At 49.9% G+C, this 25,749-nt stretch overlaps 2 protein-coding genes across 4 annotated transcripts; one reads left to right on the forward strand and one right to left on the reverse strand.

The window, feature by feature from the left end:
• The first annotated feature begins 220 nt into the window (after positions 1–220).
• LOC115385491 (kinesin-like protein KIF16B) lies at positions 221–13,803 on the forward strand. 2 transcript variants are annotated; one of them, XM_030087549.1, is made up of 27 exons: positions 221–478; positions 1,118–1,187; positions 1,275–1,388; positions 1,603–1,719; positions 1,860–1,957; positions 2,215–2,324; positions 2,452–2,594; positions 2,692–2,860; positions 3,194–3,325; positions 3,602–3,777; positions 4,077–4,142; positions 4,256–4,315; positions 4,398–4,517; positions 4,613–4,664; positions 4,774–4,911; positions 5,201–5,283; positions 5,361–5,449; positions 6,097–6,129; positions 6,394–6,447; positions 6,547–7,896; positions 8,075–8,224; positions 8,299–8,419; positions 8,935–8,979; positions 12,148–12,273; positions 12,353–12,442; positions 12,670–12,753; positions 13,002–13,803. In XM_030087549.1, the coding sequence occupies exons 1-27, from the start codon at positions 432–434 to the stop codon at positions 13,161–13,163; spliced, it is 3,999 nt and encodes a 1,332-aa protein (XP_029943409.1). In that variant the 5' UTR covers positions 221–431; the 3' UTR covers positions 13,164–13,803. The 2 variants fall into 2 exon arrangements, with proteins under 2 accessions (XP_029943409.1, XP_029943410.1); XM_030087550.1 differs by lacking the exon at positions 6,097–6,129.
• A 194-nt stretch (positions 13,804–13,997) lies between these two features.
• On the reverse strand, positions 13,998–25,195 carry LOC115385507 (dynein regulatory complex subunit 4-like). Of its 2 annotated transcripts, XM_030087570.1 has the most exons (9): positions 25,145–25,195; positions 24,919–25,008; positions 15,690–15,884; positions 15,380–15,580; positions 15,195–15,249; positions 14,895–15,100; positions 14,677–14,802; positions 14,515–14,601; positions 13,998–14,444 (listed from the first exon to the last, which is right to left on the reverse strand). In XM_030087570.1, exons 1-9 carry the CDS (start codon positions 25,145–25,147, stop codon positions 14,217–14,219), a joined length of 1,191 nt encoding a protein of 396 aa, XP_029943430.1. In that variant the 5' UTR covers positions 25,148–25,195; the 3' UTR covers positions 13,998–14,216. The 2 variants fall into 2 exon arrangements, with proteins under 2 accessions (XP_029943430.1, XP_029943429.1); XM_030087569.1 differs by lacking the exons at positions 24,919–25,008; positions 25,145–25,195 and adding an exon at positions 21,734–22,022.
• Positions 25,196–25,749: the final 554 nt, after the last annotated feature.

Below are 25,749 nucleotides of genomic sequence, written 5' to 3' on the forward strand. Positions count from 1 at the left end.
GGGTGGAAACTTATTCGCAGAAATTTTAAAGTTATTGATGAGAGATTAAACACATGCGGGATTACACTGTATTATAAACGTGTATTATGATAAAAGGTCAGATTACGGCGCTTTGAAAAAGGGAAGTGACGCATGTTGTGGCAAAAGGTCCCGAGGTTGATCTTTTTGTCCCTCCGGCCTCTCCGTAGTTCTTCTGTTGTTATCAGCCGGTCTCCTTCATGCTAGCAGGCTAACAGGCTAGCCGGAGTCCGTGTCGCTCCGTACCGGGACGTCTGCCGCGGTGTCACCGGACCCCGACACCACCGGCGTGTGCGCCCGCGGCCCACTCCAACAGCCGGTTCCGCGGGGTAGCGGTGTCCCGGTCCGGCGTCTCCAGAGCCGGTTCTCTTGTCTTCTTTCCTCTCGGCGGAGGGGGGCGCAGCGGGGCGGCGATGGCCTCGGTCCGGGTGGCTGTGCGGGTCCGGCCGATGAACAGGAGGTGAGCGAGCGGCCGGTGTCGGACAAACACGAGCTTCAAACTGAGACGGTTCTGGTGTGGGGGACGTGGAGGGAAGGAAAGCTCCACAAACAAAGCCCCGAGTTACAGTTTAATGAGATTTACTTAGTCTGATATTGATTTAAAGGGATTTGCAGCAGAGTCTAATGGAGGGTTCTGTTGGAGCTTTTCTTCAGCTTTATAAGTTGTCACGAGTGTAGTTGTTGAGTTTCATGAAATTTAAAGAAGTTTAACATCGGATTTGTCTTCAGTGTGAGTTGCTCTTGTGGTCACTCACATGTCAGGTCACTGATTGATAATGTCTGAGCTTTGAAGCTGGTTAGTGCTGATAAAGAGGGGGACTTGGAACAGATTGAGTCTCTGCTCATCATCAGTCAGAGATAAACTACATGATCTGTCCATCTGCGGGCTGCTTATCTTGAAGCTGCCAGTTCTATTTCTCCAGTGTCTTTAAGAAGAAATCTGTGGCAGATTTGAGTTTGATGATCAATTACCAACTCTAATCTAATCTGAACGCTTGTTGTTCAACAAGATGAATCAGTGAGTGAGATGTTTCATTGGAGGCAGGAGAGGAGCAGTCCAACAGCAGAGAGATTCAGCCTGGATGTGTTTATTTCACAGGGAGAAGGACCTGACCGCAAAATGCATCATCAGCATGGAAGGAACTAAAACCTCCATCACGAACCTGAAGGTGCCTGCTGGTTCCGACAGTCTCACACGTCCACACATCTACACGTCTCCTCCACACGCTTATGAATCACTTCATGTCTCCTCTCAGATTCCCGATGGCATCACTGGAGATTCTGTGAGGGATCGAACCAAAACCTTCACTTATGACTTCTCCTACGATTCCATGGACTGTAAGGGCTCCACTTTTGTCTCTCAGGAAAAGGTAAAAATGCCGCTTTTATCGACTCAGTCAGGAAGTTAAAAATCTGCATGAAAATCAGAAGAATAGCAAAAAAAAAAAGATAACATCTGAATCACTCCCTCGTGGACAATATTCCTACAGATCTGTCTCCTCCCTGTAACCTCATTCAATTCGAGCAAAATTAAAATGACTAAGTGAGACTGTGTGTCTCTGAGTCTTCTGCTCTCACCTGCAGGTTTTCAGAGATCTCGGCTGTGATGTACTGAAGGCGGCGTTTGAGGGATACAATGCTTGTGTGTTCGCCTATGGTCAGACCGGCTCGGGGAAGTCGTTCACCATGATGGGAGCTCCAGTGAGAACGCACACACATACAATGAAAGACACCGATAGAAACGTGGGGCTCTTATCTGCAGAAGATAAAACCATCGACCCCTCGCCACTGACACATTGACAGAGACAAAGAGTCCAAACATGGCGGTGTGTGTGTTTCAGGGAGATGCAGGTTTGATTCCCAGGATCTGTGAGGGTTTATTCTCTCGTGTTGCCGAGGCCACGCGATGGGATGAGGCTTCATTTCGGACTGAAGTTAGGTGAGCGTTCCTTCACTCTGACAGTAGATCATTCTTTGTGTGGGTTTCCAGCAGCTTTCAGTCTTTTGATCTGTCACAGATAAAACTTCAAATCTTTGAATGCTGTGAGATCTTGCTGTAGACAGGCAGAAGAGACAGACAAGACACAGGCAGGAACAGAGGCAGCCCAGATGCATGCTGGGGGAGACTGAAGGCAGATGTGACAGACTTGGGGCAGACGAGATGAGATGTGAGGCAGATGTGTTTGTGTGATGTAGCTACCTGGAGATCTACAACGAGAGGGTGAGAGATCTACTGAGGAGGAAATCCACACAAACCTACAACCTGAGAGTCCGTGAGCATCCTAAAGACGGACCCTATGTGGAAGGTAAACTCACAACAAACGCAATAAACAACAAACACGCTGTTTTGCGTGCAATGAATTGAGCTGCCTCACAGTGGCAGTTTGACCTTTGACCCATTCGCCATCGTGACCCTCCACCTGCGACCCTCAGACCTCTCCAAGCACCTGGTGCAAAACTATGCAGATGTGGAGGAGCTGATGGAGGCCGGGAACATCAACCGCACCACAGCGAGCACAGACATGAACGACGTCAGCAGCCGCTCCCATGCCATCTTCACCATCAACTTCACACAGGTCTCACACACACACACACACACACGCGAACAGAGGTCACACACACACAAAGACGCACCGTGATGTGCCTTCAACTCTGTTCTCCTGACCCCTTCAGGCCAAATTTGACGCTGAGATGCCGAGTGAGACTCTCAGTAAGATCCACCTGGTCGACCTCGCCGGCAGCGAGCGTGCCGACGCCACCGGAGCCACCGGCGTGCGCCTGAAGGAGGGCGGCAACATCAACAAGTCCCTGGTCACCCTCGGCAACGTCATCTCCTCTTTAGGTGAGAAACCATTTTACTTGGCGAAGAGGCGGAGCCAGACCTGCCGCAGTGTGACAGCAACGCAAGAGGCATTCAGGGACGGGGCTGAGTGTAGGACCACCATCATCATCCTGTGCCGTCTGTCTGAGTGTTAAACACTCAGCTGTGTGCTTTCGGTGAAGAGTATGACCTTTGCACCAGGATTAATACTGTTGCCCCACCCTTTGCGGTTGTCATTGTCATAATCAAAGATAGAAGAAGCCTTGGCTTCCATCTGTGTTTGCACACCTTGGTGATCCTGATTGTTGTCTTTGTGGACTCGCGAGTGACGGCTGTGTTTTGGTTTGTGTGCAGCCGACATGGCGCAGGACAGCGTGAACACCAACCTGAAGAAGAAGTCGGTCTTTGTTCCCTACAGAGACTCGGTGCTAACGTGGCTGCTCAAGGACAGCCTGGGCGGCAACTCCAAGACCATCATGATCGCCAGTGAGCACGAAGTCGAGCCTCTTCGCACAGGAGCACATTTAACACAGAGCTTCAGCACAGAGACATGTTAACAGCCTTCTAAATGAACTCTTTAATGGATTACATCTTAACACATTAGCATTTGCAACATTGTCAAAATCCATTTCTATATCAACATTGTTTTAAGATATTGGCACATGAACGTTATTAGTTTGTTCTGCATTGTAGTATAATCACGTCAACAAATAAACAAATTAATACGACTCTGATCTGTTTTATTGACTGTTTTCTTTGCAGCAATTTCCCCGGCAGACGTCAACTACGGCGAGACGCTCAGCACCCTGCGCTACGCCAACCGAGCCAAGAACATCATCAACAAGCCCACCATCAATGAGGATGGCAACGTCAGGCTGATCCGGGAGCTGCGAGCTGAGATTGCCCGGCTGAAGGCGCTGCTGGTTCAGGGTAACAAGGTAAACGCGGGGTCACCCACCTGCCGAGAAAACGTCTGTAGCACAAAAAAAAAAAAGAGAGATCAGTCAGACATCTGTATCATGCAGATAACAGCTGCTGCTTTCTCTTTATTGTCTCTCGAATCTGACCTACTGTCAGTTTATCACTGAATTTGAACTGTTGTGGTTTATGTATTCTCATATCAAAGTAAAGAGCTGGTTGGTGACTGTAAAGACGAGCCCTGCTTGTTGTTTGTCCTGTTCTTTCGTGCTGGGTTGTCCTGTTGTTGACGTTCTGTCTCTGCTTGTCTCGTCCTCAGATTGCTCTGCTGGACTCTCCCACCGCTCTCAGCATGGAGGAGAAACTTCACCAGAACGAAGCCCGAGTCAGTCTCACCTATCCAAGATTACTTTCAAACAGTTCATTCACATGACGCAGCCTTAAAAGACCTCTAGTGACCTGAGCTGTGACCTTCATTGATCTTTGTGATTACTGCAGGTGCTGGAGTTGACCAAAGAGTGGACCAACAAATGGAACGAGACTCAGAACATCCTGAAGGTAACACCGGAGTTCAGGGGGACCAACAGACTTGCCTCCTGACCACGATCACACTCATTTGTGTGTGTGTGTTCGTATGCAGGAGGAGACTCTGGCTCTGAGGAAGGAGGGGATCGGTGTGGTTCTGGACTCTGAGCTCCCTCACCTCATCGGCATCGACGACGACCTGCTCAGCACCGGCATCATCCTCTACCACTTGAAGGTCAGAGGTCATGAAATCATCACTGCCGGCTCCAGCTGCTCGCCTCAAAACGGGCAATTCATTAAAGTGTGTGTGTGTGTGTCTGTGTGTGTCAGGAGGGTCGGACCTTCGTGGGTCGGGAGGATTCGTCCTCAGAGCCGGACATCAGTGAGTAAATGAAACTCACTCACTCTGCCTGTCACTCTGTCCCTGCTATCAGTCACACCCGCCGTGAGAAGACTGTTAACATCGCACTGCGGCGTGTTTCCTCCCTCAGTCCTGCACGGTCTGGACCTGGAGAGCGATCACTGCGTGTTTGAGAACCACAATGGGACGGTGACTCTGGTGCCGCTGGGTGGAGCTCAGTGTTCAGTGAACGGCGTTCAGGTGGCCGAGCCGACGCAGCTCAACCAGGGTAAGAAGTCAACATTAGGATCTACAACACATTGAAAAAACAAACAAACTCAAATTATGTACAGATAACAAGAAAAAAACGGACCTGTTCTTTGCTCTGAAGCTGTGGCATTAATCATAGTCAGATCCATCACTACTTGGAGATACAATACATACAAATACAGCAAATACATCTTGTTAAGATGTCATATTCCAATTTCTGTTGTAGTTATCAGACTTACTTGATGGGGACAGTGTTGTAGTTCTTAGAGTGGCCTGATGGGGGCAGTGTTATGCGGTGGTGTCTGCAGGTGCAGTGATCCTGCTTGGAAGGACCAACATGTTTCGCTTCAACCATCCTAAAGAAGCAGCCCGGCTGAGAGAGAAACGTAAGGTGAGACTGATCCCACACTCCGGAACTTGTGATGTGTTGTGTTGTGTTGATGGATGTTGGTGTTTTTCTCCTTCCAGAGCGGTTTGCTGTCGACGTTCAGCTTGTCAATGACCGATCTGTCCAAGTCCTGTGAGAACCTTTCTACTGTGATGCTGTACAACCCCGGGTGAGTCCAACACTACACCACACAGGACCCCATCATTAGACACAACAGGACACTATACCTCATCCAGTGGGGCCCGAAGGCATAGGTGGAACTTTGCGTATGGCCCGCCGCCTCATAGCGAGGGCGAGATGAGACGCCGGCAAGTTGAACCAAACTGCTGAGTTTGGTGTGAGCCTGAGGCGGGCTCCGTGTGTTGTCTGGACTCTGGTTCAGGATCTGCACAGACCAGGAGCAGGTGTTCATCTGAGGTTAGGAGGACATGATGGGAGAGTGAACGGTGTCCTCCAGAACTCTGAGAGACGAGTTCCCCCTGAAAGGAGAGCAGCTGCTCCTCCACACAGAAAAGGAGAAGGTTTGGTCTTTTCCTGGAGGTCCATGACCTGCTTCACAGGTTAGATCTCCATGTTAATCTGAGAACAATAGATTAACTGAGGGAAGCAGAGTACGATGACGACCTCTGAATCACTCTTATCTAGTCTTCACGTTGCCATGGAGACTCGTTGATGGACTAGGACGGGGGGGTTGTATTGATCTGAGAGGCGGTGGGATCTTTGGGACAGTCCTTCAGGAGCTCGGCGATGACTTACACTGACGTCACAATTTGTGTGATGAAAGACGTTAACCGTGTCCACCTGTCCTGTTGACAGTCTCCTCACTGAGAAGAGCCCCATCTTCCTCAGGTAGACTTTCCTGTCCACAGCCATCCTGTTCCTGTTGACCCTCACACTTGTAACGTGTTGAATTGTCCAGTGTGTGTGTTTTTTTTAATGCCTGCTGCTTGCTGTTTTCACCTGCTTCCTGTCCTCACCTGTTTCGTGTTTTCATCTGCCTCCTGTCTTCATCTGCTTATTGCTCCCCAGGCCTCTTGTTGTGTTCTTTTTTTGTTTTTTTTTATTTTGTTTTTGTCCTGTGGAGGACATTAAAAGAGGTTTTTGTTTCTTCAGGCTGGAGTTCGAGCGACAGCAGCGTGAGGAGTTGGAGAAACTGGAGATGAAACGGTAGCTTTCTTCAGACGTTAACATCTGATTCCAACTTTTTTTGCTGGGTTCTGAAGATAAGTTAGCTTCAGATTTTAAAAGTGAGGTGTTTGTGTGCAGGAGGCTGATCAAGGAGATGGAGGCAAAGCAGCAGAGCGAGAAGGCGGAGCTGCAACGCCTCCAGCAGGAGGTGGAGACTCAGCGGAAGGAGTCGGAGGAGGTGCAGCAGCGAATTCTCCGTCAGGAGGAGAGCCTTCGCCGACGCAACCAGGACATCGAGAGCCGCCTGAGAGACTTCCTGGCCGAGAAGGAGCGCTTTGAGGAGGAGCGGCGCTCTGAAATCCAGGGGGCGGAGCTAGAGAGCAGGCAGCAGCGCAGGCGGCAGCAGAACGCTGAAGGGGAGGAGGTGCAGAATGAGGAGCGGCGGCGGCAGGAGGCCGCGGAGCAGACGGAGATCTACCGCGAGCTGGAGAGGCTGAAGAGGGAGCGCGAGGAGCAGAGGGTCCGTCTGGAGGTGGAGCGGCGGCGGCTGGAGGAGCAGGAGAGGGAGCAGCTGAATCTGGTGGGGAGGTTGGAGGAGCAGCTGAGGGAGAAACACGAGGCGGCCACCTCCCTGCTGACCAGGGAGGAAGCCCGCCGCCTGGAGGAGGAGCGCCGGGCGCTGGCCGACATCAGAGAGATGCTCCTCCGCGCCAAGGAGGCCGCCGAGCGCCCCGATGTGGACAACTCCGGCGACGAGGCGCACGCCGCCCAGACTCGGTACGTGGACTTCAAGGAGGCTCAGGTGAAGGAGCTGGGCCAGCAGGAGGAGGTGCTGCGGCAACAGAGGGAGCAGCTGGAGAAGGAGGTGGTCGCAGAGCGCAACGCGCTGCTGCTCCTCACCCACAGCCTGAGGGAGCGGCAGCAGCAGCTGAAGGAGGCGCAGGAGAGGGGAGCGCAGGACGCCTCCACAGTGGGCCAGGAGGAGCAGCTCCTCAAGCAGGCAGAGCGCCGGCTGCACTTCAAGGAACGGCAGCTGCTCAGCCTGGCCGACGCGCTCCTCCCCGCGCTGGCCGAGGAGAAGCAGCGCGCCGCCGAGCTCCTGGAGCGCAGCGCAGGAGGCGCCAACGGAAACCCCCCGCCGGGGCTGGACAACACGCTGTACGAGGTGGAGAAGGAGCTGGAGGAGAAGGAGGAGCGGCTGAGCGCGCACTGGCAGAGTGCGCAGCAGCTCCAGCAGCTGCAGGACACCTACGAGTTCACCGCCAACGTGGCACGCCAGGAGGAGAAGGTCCGGCGCAAGGAGAAGGAGATCCTGGAGTCCAAGGAGAAGCAGCAGAGGGAGGCCATGGAGCAGGCAGTGGCCCGGCTGGAGAGGAGGCACTCCGCCCTCAGGCGCAGCGTCTCCCTGGAGTCTGACGCCGAGGAGCACCGACACCACAGCGCCACCTGCAGGACGCCGAGGACAGAAGCTGAACGCGACCAGCAGAGGTCAGAGGAGTCTGATGTTCAACCATAGATACAATCACAGCTATAGTTACAATCAGTTATAGTTACAATCATGAAGTTCCATCTATTTAGTTACTCTTATTGTTAAAATCATATTTAGTAGCTTGTGTGTGTTGTAAATTGATACTCATATACCCTTGTTGTGTTGTGTTGTGTTCAGGGTTCAGCGTGAGATCGAGCAGCTCCGTCGGAGGATCTCTGAGGTTGAGGACAGCAGGATTCAGCCGACGAGTTCAGAGGAGAAGACAAGTCACAGCAGCTCCCCGGTGACGCAGAGTCTGAACACGCTGCTGCCGCTATCGGACGACAGGTACGCCCACGGCCTGCAATGGGGCGCCAACACTTTGTCTGCTTCACTCGCTGACACAATGCTGTTCCCATCAGGATCAACGCCTACATTGAGGAGGAAGTGCAGCGCCGCCTGCGCAGGATCAACCTCCTGAACGGAGGTGGTGGCAGCAGCAGCAGCAGCATTCATCTGTCTGAGTCCTACGACTCTCTGAGAGTAAGAACCAAACCACTCCCTCCTAAATGGTCTGAACGAGCCTAGGGTCTGATCAGAAGTGGTACAAACTGGCCTGAGACCTGGTGCAAAGTGGAGCAAATGGGTCCGTTTTGGCCTGGAATGTGAGAGAACTGGGCCACGTAAGTCACAAACAGGTCCTAGAATATGATCCACACAGGTCCAAAGTTTTTCCAAACAAGTCCAAACTGGAACAACTGAGTCCACACTAGCCTGGAATCTTCCAAACTCATCTAGAATATCGTCCAAATTGGCCTAGAATGTGGTTCAAACTTGTCTGAACCAGCCTCTGGTTGGACGAGTCCTTGTAGGGAACAGTGAATTCTTCTGTCTCACTTTACGCTGATGAAACCACTCTGCACGCATGAGAAAGCCAGTCAGCATGATTCATCTGTGACCATCGGATTATCAGGGAGAGTCAGTGAGATGGATGGGGTCATGGCTGTTTGTGATGTGTTTATGATTTTCTGGAACTCTGAGTACAATTTTCTTTTCAGGATGATGAAAAGCAGAACCTGAACCCCCGGAGGGTGAAGTACGAGGTGAGGTGCCCATCTATCACTCATTATGCATTAACTATCAATCACTGGAAATCTGATATGACTTGTTTTTTACTACTTTATCTTTATTTTTCTGAGTTTTAATTCAGCTTGAAGGGAAATTCACAGCATTTTACAGCAGTTTGTAGCAGTCTTGCATTAGTTCTTAAGAAGTTTTACTGTAGTTTTCTAATAGTAGTTCAAGGGTTTTAAAAGGTTTACTGCAGCTTTACCAAATTTTACAGCAACTTTTGGGATTTTTTTTGGCAAAGGAAATGAAAAGCTGCTGGCCTGCACCATGAATCTGAATCTGTTCAACCATCTTTTAGCTGAGTTTTTGACATGAACTTGTAGAAACATGGTTCATGATGCTGTTGTGAAACATAAGATTGCTGGACTGTTTCGTTTTATTGATACTGAAGGTTTGATGAAGACTTTTTTTTTTAACTCTTGTTGACCTAATTTGCATGAACACCTCATCTATTAATTTTGAATCACGTCTGACCTGTGCACCTGGTGATGGAGGCGGCTGTAATTCTCTTTGGGTGAATGATGGACTTCAGTTTAATTCACACAGCCTTCTGGATGATGTAGTCACCGACTCCCCCCTTGTGCTCACAGACAGCCTCCTGGTTTTGTGAGCCGCCTTCCCCACAGTCTGGGGAAAATTCTCCTCTGAGCTTCTGGGAAAACATGTCCGACCTCATAAACCTCCAAGAAGAAATGCAGGAATTCACAGCTGAAGCTTCGCCTGAAAAACAGCAAGAGCTTCACAGTGGTGACAAAGGAGGCACAGATGTTGGAGCAGTAGAAACTGTTTTTGAACGTGGGACCTCAGCAAGCCCCGAGACCCTGAGACATGAGGAAAACATGTGTGATCCTGATCACAGAGATGAACCTGGTTCCTCTGCACCGGCCAATCAAACAGAGGAGTCTCTGCTTCCTTTGTGCTCAGAGAAAGTACCTCAGAACGAATCTGGTCCGACAGACACAGCAGAAAATGATGTTGCTAAAGATCAATCACCAGAGACTCTGGTTGGTGGTCTCGCCTCTACCTCCAAACCTACTGCTGATCACATGACGCCACAGAAGAACCCCGAAGCTGACCAGGGCCCGACCAGTCGCAGCTATGTTTTGGGATATTTGGCAGGAAAGCTGTCTGAGGTGTACCAAGATGCTGGGAGGAGGCTGCAGGGCACACGGGACATCATCGGACACGTTGGAGTGGGTGAAATGAAGCTGGTCCTCTCTCAGTATGTGACCATGATGTCCAAAGAGCTTCCACTGATCTATCAACGGCTCCAGCCCCCCCGAGAACCAGAGTCTCACACCCAGGACGCCAATAAAGTTCAGCTGGTGGATCTCTGCAGGGATAGTGTCCGTGATGTCCCTCAAAACCAGGACGGCTCTGTGGTCCTCAGAGTTGCAGCTTGGCCTGTGGGGTCGGTGTCCTCTTTATCTAACGCGAGTCCTCAGGTGTATCATCAGTGGTTGATCCAGCAGCTGCCTGCTTTGTCTCGGCTGCAGAAATCTTCATCGCAGCAGATACAGGAAACACTCGCATCTCTGGCACCCCAGATGCAAGGTCATGAGCTTCTGAGTATCTTCTGGCTGAAAACGGCCAACAGTGAGCAGCCCATCCCAAAGCCCGCATGTCTTCTTCTGTCCGAGGAGGCGATAACCGTGGTCTCAGCTGGCACAGACCCCGAAAACACCTTGACTGTGGTTCAACAATTCAGCCTCAGTGAAATTGGAGAGATCCAGATTGGTTTGGCAGGACAGCACGTCCGGATAATCGGCCGCACCGAGGGCTCAATCTTAGCAATCTTCACCCACAGCAAAGAGTTGAGCCAGCACCTCTGCAAGGCCTTACTGAGAGCTCTCCGTCCTGAGGGTTTGTCTGAGGAGACCCTCGCTCACCCTCTTCTGTCTGGCGACCTCATGGTCCTCTCTCTGGACTGGATGTCCAAGGTTTCCGACATCATCCTGGACGGCCTGTGCGTCACCTCCAGATTCAAGCGGGTCCTTGCAGACCTGCTTTACATCGTCCACGGGAACATGGAGGGTCCCGTCAAACCACCCCTGGCCAACGTCCGTCCTCTGCTTTACGCCAGCATCAAGGTCCAGAACTTGAGCCGTGTGACTCAGGACACCATCGTCCAGTTCCTCCTGACTGACTCTCACCTGGCTCTTCTCCGAGAGGACGCCGTCTTCCACCCAGTGCCCCGGGGGTCCGCTCTGGTCCCCGCCTGGCCCCAGTTTCAGGGAGTGGAGCTCCGCCCGCGCTCTGGCATCAGATGTCTGCTCGTGCGGCAGAAGGACGACTGTCTGCTGGTTGAAATCGTTTTCAAGCATCAAAAACCGCGGGGCTCCGGTCACAAGAGTGACTCCTGGAAATTATCCTTCGGATGCACGGCCGAGGCGCACCAGCTGATCGGTCACCTGTGTGAGCCGAGCTGAGACACGTGGACCATCTGTGGACTGATGTCCTCAAAGTGGAAATGTTTCTAAATTTAATGTTAAAATCCTCAAATAAAGTTTTAGTTTTTAGTCATTTTGTCAACTCACTGTTTAAGCATATAACTAAAATAATTATAATAAAAAAAAATGTATCAAAAAATATCAAACATTGTGATGCCGCATTATGTGAACAGAACAATAAACAAGAAACTCAAATGTTTGTCCTGATTTGACCTTTTCAACGGCACTTTACGGTAGTTTTTACATTCGTTTGTGGTAGCTTTGCAGACGTTCATAGGTAAGTTTACAGAAGTTTTATAGTTATTTTACAGTAGTTTTATTGTACTTAACAGCTGTTTACCAAGGCTTTATGAGCAGTTTGATAGTTTTGCAGCACTTCACTCAAGTTTTACAGCAGATTGCAGTAGTTTGATCAGCAGGTTACAGCAGTCATCGGCGGTTTAAAATAGTTTACAGTATTTTTACAGTAGATTTACTGTTTTACAGTAGTTTGATCAGCAAATGACTGTAGTTTACAGTAGTTTTATAGAGGTTTTACATTAGATTTACTGTAGTTTCACAGCAGTTTACAATCATTTATATTAAAACCATGCAGGACCCTGGCCCTCCAGTTTTACAGCAGTTTCTGTAGTTTTCAGTGTCCTCTTTCACTCTCCACCTCCCTCCCTTTCGCTCACTCTGTTTACGCAGCATCACCTGGTGTCTCGGCTTCCTGTGACGACCTGCGATGGCGCTCATGACCACGTTAAAGTGAGCATCCCTCGCTACGTTCTGCGTGGTCAGGGGAAGGATGAGCACTTTGAGTTTGAGGTGAAGGTGAGTCCACAGACACACACTGGACGCTGCTCTGATACACTTGGACAAAACCGAATAATGTGTGTTTGCATCCCCTCAGATCAGCGTGGCGGATGAGACATGGACCGTGTTCAGACGCTACAGCCGCTTCAGAGAAATGCACAGAAGCCTCAAACTGAAATATCCAGAGGTGAGTTGGCTGATAGATAGTTTTAAGGATCAAAGGTCAGAGAACAGGACTATGAAGAAAAACATTTGTATGTTTTCAGACTGCGCTTGGATGTGAAACTAAACCATCTGTGCACTGAGAAAATGCTCTTACCTCCACCACATCAATCTGCGTTCTCAACAATGGTTTAAAAAGACAAAACACTCCAGACACAATCCCAATGACTGCTTTGCTGTGTTTTGATTCAGTTGGCCGCTCTCGAGTTTCCGCCAAAGAAGCTGTTTGGAAACAAAGACGAGCGAATGGTGGCCGAGCGCCGGACTCAGCTGGAGGTACGAACGACTGCAGCATCACAGCGAGACAAAACACACAAAGTTGGAAACCCTGCAAAGTCAACAGATGGGGTCTTCTTTTCCAGTTTCTTTGCAAAATTATTTCTGCATGTTAACATTTCCCCAAATGCAAGGCTCGATTGAATCATCACTGCTCACTCCTTCCAGTATTTCTAGCTTAAAGAAGTTCTAGTATGTGATGCGGAAATGTCAGGTTCCTCAGATCTTCCTGCTGTTCCCTCCTGCAGGGTTACCTGAGGGGTCTGTTCCAGGTGATGAGGACATCTTCGTCCTCTCCTCTCAGACCATCTGAGGACGGCGAGCTCCATCTGTCCAAGCGAGACATCTGCGACTTCTCGCCGTTCTTCAAGAAGGGCGTGTTTGAGTCCAGCAGCCACGGCACTGGCTGACAGACCACCGAGAGGTGGGGACTCCCGGTCCTGGAGGGCCACGGCCCCTTGTGGTTTCAGTGTGCCCGACTGTAATGAGTGCTGCGTCATCAGGACTCCTGCAGTACTTCTTGATACATCCATTAAATGCAGGTGTGTCGGAGCAGGCGAGCATTGGAGCCGTGCAGGACTGCGGCTCTCCAGGACCCGGAGTGCACACCTCTAGACACCTAATAAAAGACTGAACTCTACTTGACCTTCTGAGTGACTGTTGCCATGGAAACACTGTGATTCAGCAACTTTCTCCAATAACCTCTGAGCTGAATGTAAAAGACAAAAGTGATTTCGGTTCCTCTGTGTCCTCCACTCCACCGTCCAGTCTGTCCTCTGCGTCCCGTCTGGTTGGACACAGGACCGCCTGGAGTTCAGAGCAGAGCCTCCGCTGGCACTCGGTGGTTTCTCAGCCTGACGTCTTGCTTCTTCCAATTATTTCAAATTATTTTTGATGCTGCAGATTGTAAATTTTCTACTTTTGGATGTAAAAAGTTTTTTTGTGTGTGTGTCTGTGTGTATTTTTCATCGATCAGACTTGTGTTTCTGCTGAAAGCTTGATTTTTCTGCCTGAAATAAACCAGTTGTTCACCTAGATGAATAAACAGCATGAAATTACAAAGACTCATTTCTCGAGCAACTTTGAAGTTTGGAATTGAGAGTCAGTTTTAAATGTTTCACACATTTACATTTTAGAATTCAGACTGGCAAGCTGTATTCAAACAGATCTCGGGGGTTGGACCGGGGCATACATCAGCAATGTTAATATTCTTTGCTCAGAAAACAAAAACTCAAAGCTGCAAATAGAAGTTATCAAAATATAACATTTTATTAAGTCAGCGAAAAATATTCAGACCGTCAGACGGCCGAGCATCACCATGGAAATGGCATAAAAACCGGCTGACAAACTTGAAAAATCTGAGATGTTTTATGTCCAACCAGGAAGCATCTCCTCCGCCATGGCAACCATGGTAACAGTCTGTGGTAAAGTGTTTCTGAGAGATGGTGGCTGGTGGTCTCTCGTCAGAGTGTGTCCAGCCGCGTCTCTGCGGCCTCCTGCGGCTGCGCGTCAGCCGGTTGGTGTGGTGTGTTGCTCGCACACACACTCGGCTCCTGCTGCGTCCGCTGCAGCGTGTGTGTGAGAGAGGAGAGTTTGGACTGAAGCAGCAGCTCCTTCAGGCTGCGACGCTGCTGCAGCTCAAACACCTGAGACTGCTGAGACCTGAGCAGCTCGTCACGCTCCTGCTGCACCTGCAACACACACACAAATCGTAGGTAATGACAAATACACAGACAGAGTACGTAACAACAGCACACACACCTTCCTGAAGGCCTGCAGCATTATTTCATGTTCCTTCTTCAGTTCTTTGAGCTCCACTTCAACCAACTTCAGACGAGCTCGACATCTCTGAGACACAAACAGAACTAAGATGTGAATCTGTGTGTCTGCATGTGTGTGCGTGTATGTATGTGTTACACTCACAGTTGCAGCAGCCTGGTTCTGGTTGTATTGCTTCAGCTGTGTTTGCAGTTCAGGAAGTTTAGATTGTGCGTCTCTCAGACTTTCAGTCAGATGTTTGTTCTCCTGCTGCGCCTCCTGCAGCTGCTTCTGCAACACACAAGACAACACAAGGAAGACTGTGTTTGGTGATCAACCGAGAGAAAGACGGTGCATTGATGACTGACTCGGTTACGTCTCACCTTCAGCTGCTCGTGCTCCGTCAGCAGCCTGGTCTGAGCAGCAGAGTAACGCTCCTCCGCTCCCCGCAGTGCTCGCTCCTGCTCCTCTTTCACGTCCACCACACAACTCCTCATCTGCTTCTCCACCTCCTCCATCTCCATCCTCCGCCTCTTCTCCTCAGTGCGGATCAGAGAGCGTATCCTCTCGTGATGTTTCACCTCCAAGTCTGAGGAGGACCAGGAAGAGGAGCGTTGAGGAGCGACACGAGGAGCATGGCGGAGCAGACTCAGAGCCGGTTTACAGGTGTTCCAGAGGTTTACCTCGGATTCTGCGCTCGTACTCGTTGGTCAGCTCCATTAACTCCACCTGGTGTTTCTGTGAATGATGAAGCACAAAATGACTGAAAGCTACAATAATGAAAGATGTCATTTTATTTTATTTTGACATCAAACTGAAAATGCAGTGACGTTGACTGTCAGGTGAATCATGATCTCAAACTTCTCACCAGCTTCAGCTCCTTCAGATTCATTTCGTGGAACTTCTTCTCCCTGAGCACTCCATTCGGGGCTTCACCGTCTCTTTGGAGATCCAGCGAGGACTCGGTGTGTCCGTTCTGGACTGCAGAGGGCGTGTTCACAGCGTTCAGCTTCCCGGTGACGTTGTTCTGCTGCTCCAACAGAACCTGCTTCAGCTTCTGCTTGTAGACCTGTTGAAGCAGCGAGGTTGGGTTGAGTGTCTCCAGATGTTCATTCCACGTCTGGACGATAACAAGTTCAGGTTGAGTCACTTCGTGCTCAGATGTGACTGCGGCTCACAGAGATCTCCACGTGGTGGCGCTCCTCCGCTTCCTCCTTCTCCAGGTTCCTCCTCCTCAGCTCGGCCTGCACCGCCTCCGCAGTCCTCTTGCTGATCTCCCAGAAGGCCTGGATCCTGTCCCGCTCCAGCTGGAAGTACCTCCTCTCCTCACGCTCTCGGTCCAGCTCTTCCCTCAGCCGGACGATGTGCTCCAGCTGTGGAGCAGACAGAACATGACTACAAGCTTCAGAGGAGGTCCTGGGACCACCAGCCACGCATCGGTCAGGTTTCAGAATATTCTTATGTTTTTTAAATACAAAACAATACATTTTAATCATAGGAAAGCTAAGGCTCTGCCACCTTCATTTTGGTTGTAAAGACAATTATAAAAACATGTGTAACCAAGAGAAATGTAGAACAGCTCAGAAATGGAAGTCGAGGCAGTTATGTAGAGGGTAAAAAGTACATACTTTATTATTACTCCAGTGGACACAGAACCAGACAATATTCGCCACCTTAAAGATAAATATGGTGAGAAGCAACGACACACAACTTGATTAAAACGCGGCTGAGCAACGCACACCCCCCAGGTCTGTTCCTGAGCCTTGCCTGGTGTTTCCTACAATGAATCACACCAAGAAGACAACCAAGACCAAATTAAATCAACCTAACAGTCCAACCAGCTAACGCACTGACCCAGCTGGGGCAGAGTCGAAAGAAACAGAAGAAAGGAAAAAAAGGGCAATAAACAAAAAAAGAAAAACAAAATAAAACAAGACAAAACAAGGCAACAGAGGCAACTCGGCTGCCCCGACCCGCACACTGGAACCTAAAAAGAAACAAAATAGAAAATATTAATATATGCCAACGCCGAGCCAGAGCCAGAGCCTGTGCCACATACCTGCTCCCACAGAGAAGTGCCAAGGGGGAGGAAGCATGCGCTCGCTGAATTTATTCCCTCCCCCAACACAACCCAGCTGGTCGTTGGTTCCTGCCACAGCTGTGAGGCATCACCACTAACCAGCCGGTTACACTCACCCCCCCCAAGTTTTATCAGCGGCCCGCTGATAAAATAATACTAAGTCCAGGGGCGAAAAATGCCTTCATCCAAACTGCCAGACCCCATTACCTGGGAGGCCGTAGCCCGACATGCTTCCCCCAGCACTGACCGTGGAAGACGATGCACATTTGAATGCTGCCCTGCTGTTGTCCTGGTCGTTCTGCGTGGCACAACTGGGTTAGCACAAGGGTCCCTCAGGGTGTGAGGGCGGGATGTGGCTGTCCCCACCTCAGGCTGCTGCTCCAGGAGCGCTTGTCGTGCGGGTGCTGAGTGAGCTGGGGTGGACTGATCACCTGTGGGAGCCGGTAACACCACCCATACTCCATCGTCCACATCATCCTCCTCCTCACTTTGCGACCTTGATGCCACTTCCGGTGACCGCAGGAACTTGGACCGCATCTGCACAGGTGAACAAGGCAGGGCCGGCTTCAACATTGTCCGGTGCACCTGCTTCACCCGAGACCGGTCCTGAACTGGGGCGACCGAATACACCACCCCGCCTGGCTCCGGCGGCTTCACCACCTCAAAGACGGTGGACCCCCAAGCGTCATGGATCTTGCTACGGCCACGAGCTGTATGGTCCCGCAGATACACCCTTTGGCCTGCTGTCAATGGCTGATCCAACACCCTTTGGTCGTGTCTCTCCTTTCGCCGCTTGGCTGCTGCCCGCATCTGGTCCTTGGCAGTCCCGAATGCCACGTCCAACCGCTGGCGATGCTCCACCACCCAGTCGCACACTCTTCCCTCAGAGGGCTCAGGAAGATGACCAAGCAGGAAGTCCACCGGTAAGTTAGGCTCCTGGCCAAACATGAGGAAATGTGGGGACTCACCCGTCGACTGGTGAGCAGTACAGTTGTAGTTGAAGACCAGCTGGGGGAGATGCTTGGGCCAGTGGCACTTCTGATCTGGAGGGAGAGTGCGCAAAAGGTTATGCAACGTTCGGTTAAACCTTTCGCACTGGCCGTTTCCCTGTGGATGATAGGGTGTAGTTCGGGTCTTCTTCACTCCGTACAACGCACACAGCTGCTCAACCAAGGCACTCTCAAAATTCCTCCCCTGGTCAGAGTGAATGCGGGCTGGAACTCCGTAACGGTAAAACCATTCCTTCACCAGAACGTCCCCCACCGTCGCTGCCCTCTGGTCTCGAGTTGGTATCGCCTGAGTGAACTTGGAAAAGACATCGGTCATCACCAGCACAAGCTCTTTTCCATCTCGGGATGGCTCCAGTAGAGTGAAGTCAATGGCCAGCACTTGGTTGGGTTTAGCAGCTAGTAGATGACCCATGGGTGCTCTGACCCTCGGCTGTGTGCATTTAGCAAGGGCACACCGCTCACAACGCTGACACCACTCCTTCACCTCGTGGCCCATCCCCGGCCAGTAGCACCTCTGCCTCACCAACTCGGTGGTCCGCTCAATGCCTTGATGCCCGTGGTTCTGATGAAGCTGCATCAACACTTCCTCTTTGAGGCTCTCCGGCAGAAGAAGCTGATGAACCTCCTCCCCACCATCCGGACGAAACAGCCGACGATACAGGAGACCTCCAGCCTCCACAATTCGACCCCACTGACGGACCAGCCCCCGCACCTGAGGGCTCAGTTCCTGCTTCTCGGACTGGCTGGGCTCCCTCCGCTGGCGCCAGAAGTGGAGGAAGGCTCCAATGGTGGGGTCTGACTGCTGAAGAACCTGCAGATCTGCTGGGGTACGAGCGGGAAGGACGGTCACTTCAGACTGCACTGCAACCTGCTGCTTCCCCCGCTTTGTCCACTTCCGCAGGACGTCAGGCACCGCTGTACCCGGGAGGACCCACCCGAGCCTGTCGGGGGTGTCAACCATGGCCTGCCTGGAAAGGGCATCTGCATTCTTGTTGATGCGGCCTGGACGATAGCGGACAGTGTAGTTGAAAGCAGACAACTCAGCAACCCATCGCTGCTCCGTGGCACCCAACTTGGCAGTCTCTAGGTGGCTCAAGGGATTGTTATCTGTCCAAACTACACGTCTGGCCCCACAGATATTCCCTGAACTTCTCTGTAATCGCCCACTTCATGGCCAGGAATTCCAATTTCATGGAGCTATAGTTCCTCTCGGCTGGGTGCAAACTTCGGCTGGCATAGGCGACAGGTCTCACTTTGCCATCCTGCTCCTGTGACAGCACCGCACCTAGACCCATATGGCTGGCATCGACCTCAAGGATGAAGGGGAGAGAAAAGTCAGCAAATGCCAAGGTGGGGGCGCTTACCAGGCAGGACTTCAACTTCTGGAAACTTTCCTCACAACCCTTGGTCCAGCCAGCCTCCAAACCCTGGCCTTGTCCCCTCCGTTTCTTTGTTCCAGCTGATTCAGAAACCAACCGATACAGGGGAGCAGCCAGCGTTGCAAAACCCTCCACAAAACGTCGGTAGTAGCTGGCGAAACCAAGGAAAGATCTGAGCTCCGAAACGTTGGTTGGATGCGGCCAGTCAGCAACAGCAGAGATCTTGCTTGGATCTGTGGAAACTCCGTCCTGGGAGATAAAATGGCCCAAGTACCGAACCTGCTTCTGAAAGAAAAAACACTTCTGCAGCTTAACTTTCAGTCCTTCCTGCTGCAGGCGATTCAAAACAGAGTCCAAGCGGCTTAAGTGCTCATCAACACAGGAGGAGAAGACAATGATGTCGTCCAGGTATAACAGTAACGACTGACAGTGCTGCACCCCGAACATCCTCTCCATCAGCCGTTGAAAGGTTCCTGGTGCATTGCACAACCCAAATGGCATTCGGTTAAATTCAAACAAGCCAAATGGGGTGCAAAAAGCAGTCTTCGCTTTGTCACCCTCTGTCACTGGTACCTGGTTGTAGCCGCTGGCCAAGTCCATTGTAGAAAACCATTTTGCCCCCGATAGTGCATCCAAGGACTCCTCAATGCGAGGGAGTGGAAAGGCATCCTTCCTGGTTTTCCGGTTTAACTGCCGATAGTCCACACAAAGACGCAGAGTCCCATCCTTTTTCTTCACCAGCACAATAGGGGAAGCATACGGACTACAGCTCTCCCTTATCACCTGGGTTTCTAACAGCTGGTGAATGTGGGCTTTAACGGTGTCATACTCGGACGGAGGAATACGCCTATAACGCTGCCGCACCGGGACATCATCAAGGAGCGGAATGTCATGCGTGATTAGGTCGGTACAGCCGAGGTCACCATCGTATGCAGAAAACACCGGCTCATGACTCAGCAACAGAGCCCTCACTTTATGCTGCTCCACCTCTGAAAGAACAGACAAATCCAGAGCCCTGATTTGTTCCTGCACCGAGCTACTCCCCTGAACCTGAGAGTTCACTGTGGCAACTCCCCGTGGCTGTCTAGGCCTGACTTCACTAACCCCCTGTGGCAGACCTGCAACCTCTGTTTGCGACAGAAGCCCTACGGGTTGACGAGGGTGAAGCACCGCTGATGTAACACCAACATTAACCACCGGGATGTAAACAGTGCCCCTGATAACCTTGACCAGTGCCGGGGAAACCAACAGCCCCTCTGGGAGCCCATGTTCCGAGGTGAGGGGCTCCACCAAGACCGACCCAGAAGACCCCAACTGTTCTGAACAAGTAACGGCAACCACCTTGGTAGTACCCCCAGGTACCCACACTGACCTCCTTCCCCTAAGCCTTGCTAACCCTGCCTGGGGACTAGGGGTCTTGGTATCTGCCTGCTGGCAGAACTGGAGGGCTCTCAACCATGCCTCTGGGACGCCGGATGCACCAGGAACGTTAAACAATGCAGGACCATGCTCCGCGAAGAGAACATCATAACAGGCTTTAATAATGTTCATTCCCAAAATCCCTGGAGCCTCAGATGGGGTGGCCTGCTCTGGGGGGTCCCTCACCACTAATACACCTCGTCTAGGAATCAAGTTGCTGAACACCTCAACATCAGGTTCCATATAGCCTACATAAGGTATCCCCAAACCATTAGCAGCTCGAAGTTGTAACCAGTGGCAAGACTTCAACTTATCCCTGAAGTGTTTTCGGAAGAAGCTCTCTCTAATGGTGGATACCATAGACCCTGTGTCTAACACACACCTAACCTCAACCCCTGCCAATTTAATGTCCACTTGGGGGCAAGGGGCAATTAACCGGGCCACCAGCGCCTCATCTGCTTGGCTAGGGTCTGCAGAGCCTGCCAGTTCCCCACCTAGTGTTTGGCTCTGCACACTAGGCGGCTCTAGTTTTCCGTTGACTGAGAAGCCACAGCAACAGCTTGAGTTCTGGCAACGTGAGGGGGATTAGCAGGGCCAGACGAAACACGGGCATTATCACACTCGCGGGCATAATGGCCTGCTTGCTGACACCGTCTACAAATAATGTTACTCGAGCGACTCTGCCTGGGGCCCAGGGGTGCCTGCATTGCCTTAATGGCCTCGGTGAGCTGGTTAAGTTGCTCCTGCTGCTTATGCACCAAGATGGTCAAAGCTGCAAGTTGTTCAGCAGTGGAGCTGCTCGGTGGGCCATCTCGGTTACGCTGAACACTAGAGCTTTGGACACCACAAAAAGGCGAAACAGAGCTACTTTTACTATTCACTGGGCTGCCCTCACGCTCCCATCTAATGGCCTCAGCGCGTACATCCAGTAGGGACAATGAAGAATCGCTGCGTACCAACCTCTTCAGTTCCCTGCGAAGATCAGAATTTTTGACATTCTCCACAAACTGATCACGCAGCAGAATGTCAGAGTTAGTCATTCTATTTGGGGCGCTAGCCACAACTTTCTCCATTAAGCAGTGTAAGGCATGAGAAAATTCTTGCAGTGATTCCCCCTCCAACTGCCTCCTGGAAAAGAAATCCTCCTGCAGAGACACGTAAGACTTCGGGCACCCATAAAGATCCTTCAAAATAGTTAAAACTCGCTCTGGGTCATCACGGTCTGCACGTGGCCTGTACTTGATTTCATCCCTGGCTTCACCCTCCAAATGATCAAAAATGAAACTGGCCTGATCATCAGGACCCAGGTGTCTTGCCCTCATACTGGCCTGTACCTCATCCACCCACTCATCTACCCCAATACCATGAGTACCCCGAAACATAGGGCACTTCCTCTCTCGTGGGAGGTAGATGATGCGTTCAGGGGGGGCAGTGTTCATCATTGTCCTGGGGGCACTCGGACCCGGCTGTGCTCCTGCCCGCGCCGCGACCTCCTCCTGGAGTCGCCTCTTATCCTCTCGCAGCTGTCGCACTTGCTCTCTGAGGTCCTGCAGCTCCTCCGCCATGGTCGTGGAACAACTCAGCAGCAGCCACCCAGGTTTTCAGTCAGCAGCCACCCAGGACCAGCAGCAAGTCCCACGCTGCGCCAACTGTTGCCTTGTTTGATAGAAAAAAAAAAAAAAAATGAAGAAAAAGAGAAAGAGAAAAAAAACACGAGAAAAGAAAAAAACTACCTATACTATGCTCTGCTTACAACAACTGCTTGCTCGGAACCACAAACAGTGCAACCGTAAAATACCACACGTCCACAAACACTAAATAAAACTCCACACGCCTCTAATTGTGAGCTGATCCTGCCGACAACGCCAAAAGTGTAACCAAGAGAAATGTAGAACAGCTCAGAAATGGAAGTCGAGGCAGTTATGTAGAGGGTAAAAAGTACATACTTTATTATTACTCCAGTGGACACAGAACCAGACAATATTCGCCACCTTAAAGATAAATATGGTGAGAAGCAACGACACACAACTTGATTAAAACGCGGCTGAGCAACGCACACCCCCCAGGTCTGTTCCTGAGCCTTGCCTGGTGTTTCCTACAATGAATCACACCAAGAAGACAACCAAGACCAAATTAAATCAACCTAACAGTCCAACCAGCTAACGCACTGACCCAGCTGGGGCAGAGTCGAAAGAAACAGAAGAAAGGAAAAAAAGGGCAATAAACAAAAAAGAAAAACAAAATAAAACAAGACAAAACAAGGCAACAGAGGCAACTCGGCTGCCCCGACCCGCACACTGGAACCTAAAAAGAAACAAAATAGAAAATATTAATATATGCCAACGCCGAGCCAGAGCCAGAGCCTGTGCCACATACCTGCTCCCACAGAGAAGTGCCAAGGGGGAGGAAGCATGCGCTCGCTGAATTTATTCCCTCCCCCAACACAACCCAGCTGGTCGTTGGTTCCTGCCACAGCTGTGAGGCATCACCACTAACCAGCCGGTTACACATGTTACAAGTGTGTTAGACATGTGTAGATGGCAATCAAAGATTTTTAAAACTAAAGACATACATGGGTTTCTTGTTTTTATTATTTTCCTGTTCTTTGAAATCAGACTACATGACTGTGAATTTGAACAGTAAAAAGCTTCTCCTTTTCCTCTGGTCCTGCTTCTCATTGGCTTTGACTGTGCATGAAACCAGTGACTGGCTGCATCTGACTTTCTGTATTTTTGATGCAAGTGATGTAGGTAGAGGAAATACCATATGGTGATCAACAGGGCTTTTTTCTTACTTTATCATGACAAACATGAGGGCCAAAGTGGATGAAATACAGAAACAAACACGTTTATAGAACATTTTATTCTTTCATTCCAGTAGACACTTTTATTTACTGCTGATTATTTGTAGTTTGGCCAATTTTTGGGTTGTAGTTGATTTTAAAAGGGATCTTTACAGTTTGATTGTTTCTGTCTGAATGTTGTGCTTAGAATCCCAGGATTTTTTTTTTCCTCCTGAGGGACTGAAAGTAAAATAAAATGGGAGAATAAAACTAAGAATTAAAAGCAGTCGTCTGGGGGTTATTTGGTTACTACAAGGGCTTGGGATCGTGACGTCAACACTTCGCTCCCATAACTCGGACCGCAAGCGCATCGTGTACAGACGTGTTGTCCTCGCTCGTGCGGACACATTCGCTATTTTTTCAATCTATAATTCCAACCCTGCCCAGACGTTGTTGTGTTGTCGGCTGTGATAGCAGAACACACGATCGTCAGGTTGAAAAGATCCAAAACAGACTTTGTGTTTATAATTTTCCTGCTTGGAAGCGCCATCAAGGAGAACAAGTTTCTGCACTGACTAAATCTCGCCGTCTCGCTTGGATCGCGGCTGTAAGACGACCAAAATTAACCTTTTATTGCATTCTAATATGGGACTTATGTGCGCGGAGGTAAAGACTCCTGTCTTCACAAAATTCCGCCGTCAGCTGGATGCAAGAGATGTGGAGAGCACCAGAAAAATTGCGCTCGTTCACGTCGAAAGGGTAATCGGAACCTTCCGCAACAAATACACTATGTTATCTGTGAAAGCAACAATTCACATGGTTTTGCCCTGCAAGGATGAGGATGTGACTTTCCTTGATAATATAATGTATGTTGCGCGCTGACAAACATGAGCCCAAGCATGCTGAAATAAATACCTGTTAATGTCTGTTGTATCCTTACCCACTATTTTTTAAATAAACACACTGAAATGTATTTCAGATTTTTTTTTTTTTTGGTGTTTATTGAAATGAAGTGTCTCGTAACACATGAAGCGCTGCAGTCATAAATATATTGTCAAAATGACCGTATAGTGCAAACGAAATATTTAAACATAATAATGTTAAGAGGAGAAAATAAAGTTAATAATACAGAATACAGAGTAGTTTTTTAAAACTACATAAAAGGGTGTGTGTAAAACTTGCAAAATGTTTGACATGAAAAAAAATGTGCATATTAAGACACCGTTATGTGTAAAAATACTCTCAAAAGGAACACAAATAACAGTAGTGCAAACAGAAAAACAGAACAAAAGGAGGGAATATAAATATAAAAGGAGAACATTTCTAAATATATCCTATAAACACAGCAAACAACACAAACGAAGAAAATACACTAAGTTGATAACCGTTCAAACCTTTAATAACTGCGATTTTTTTTTACAAGATAACGGCTCCTGGCTTACTTATTAAGCGTAAGCTGATATATATCCGACCCTTTTCGGCATTTCAGCATTTTTTCTTGCTTTCTGCAGCTCTAATCGTACGCCTTCTCCTGCTCGTGTCTGGGTTTGTTATGTGTTTGTTTACACTAGTGAGCGGCCAACATCTCCGCCACTCCCCACAATGCAAAGCGTGATCCCTGTTGGATTTGCAAGTGTGCATATCATATCCAGAGAGTTTCAGATGTTAAAAACATCCATAAAGTCCCTGGATTTCTCAGTGTAACAGTGTTGTGAAAGGGGGGGGGGGGGGACAGACCTGCTCCTTGGACAGGTCCTCCGTGGACCGTCCGTCCATCACCGCAGAGGAGGACTGGGGCCTGGCTCTCCTGCTTCTCTGCTTCGGAGCCTGGAAACAAATAAAAGAAACCCAAAAAGAAAAAAAGATCATCTGTGAAGCATCACAGCGGCTAATGGCTACGCCAGTCCATCACGTGAAGCTAATGGTGCTAAGTTAAAGCTAATAATAATCAGAGTTTACCCACCATCAGCGGCACCGCTTGGATCACCGGAGCTAACTAGCTTTTAGCCAGCGGAGCTAACAGGAGGGGTTGCCATAGCAACGCAGTCACGTGGCTCTTGTGTTTTTCTTTTCTTCGTCGATTCAGTTCAATTAATTTCAACTCAATTTAATTCAAGGCAGCTTTATTTATATAGCATCAGATACAGCATGGACGTATCTCCGAACTTTTACAGGAAAAAACACATACATATGTATGTATAGACATGGCATAAACATATAGACGCCAATGTATTCACGTAGACATACATAAAACTTGATCTTTCCTTTTTTTTGCATATGTGTTTGTGTGTGTGTGTGTGTGTATTCTTTCAGAGTCCAAAAAGACGCATGTGAGGTTTACTGATGGCTGTGAACTGTCCTGTAGGTGTGACATTAGTGTGTCTTTAGTCATGTCCAGGTGGAACCAGCCTTCAGATGTCAGCTCGTCTCTTTCCATCCATCCATCCATCTTCCATCGTCTGTCCGGGACCAGATCGCAGGGGCAGCAGTCTAAGCAGAGATGTCCAGACTTCACTGTCCCCAGTTACTTCCTCCAGCTCTTCCGGGACGATCCCAAGGCGTTCCCAG

The sequence above is a fragment of the Salarias fasciatus genome, unplaced genomic scaffold (assembly GCF_902148845.1).
Source record: "Salarias fasciatus unplaced genomic scaffold, fSalaFa1.1, whole genome shotgun sequence".
NCBI classification, from domain to species: Eukaryota; Metazoa; Chordata; class Actinopteri; order Blenniiformes; family Blenniidae; genus Salarias; species Salarias fasciatus.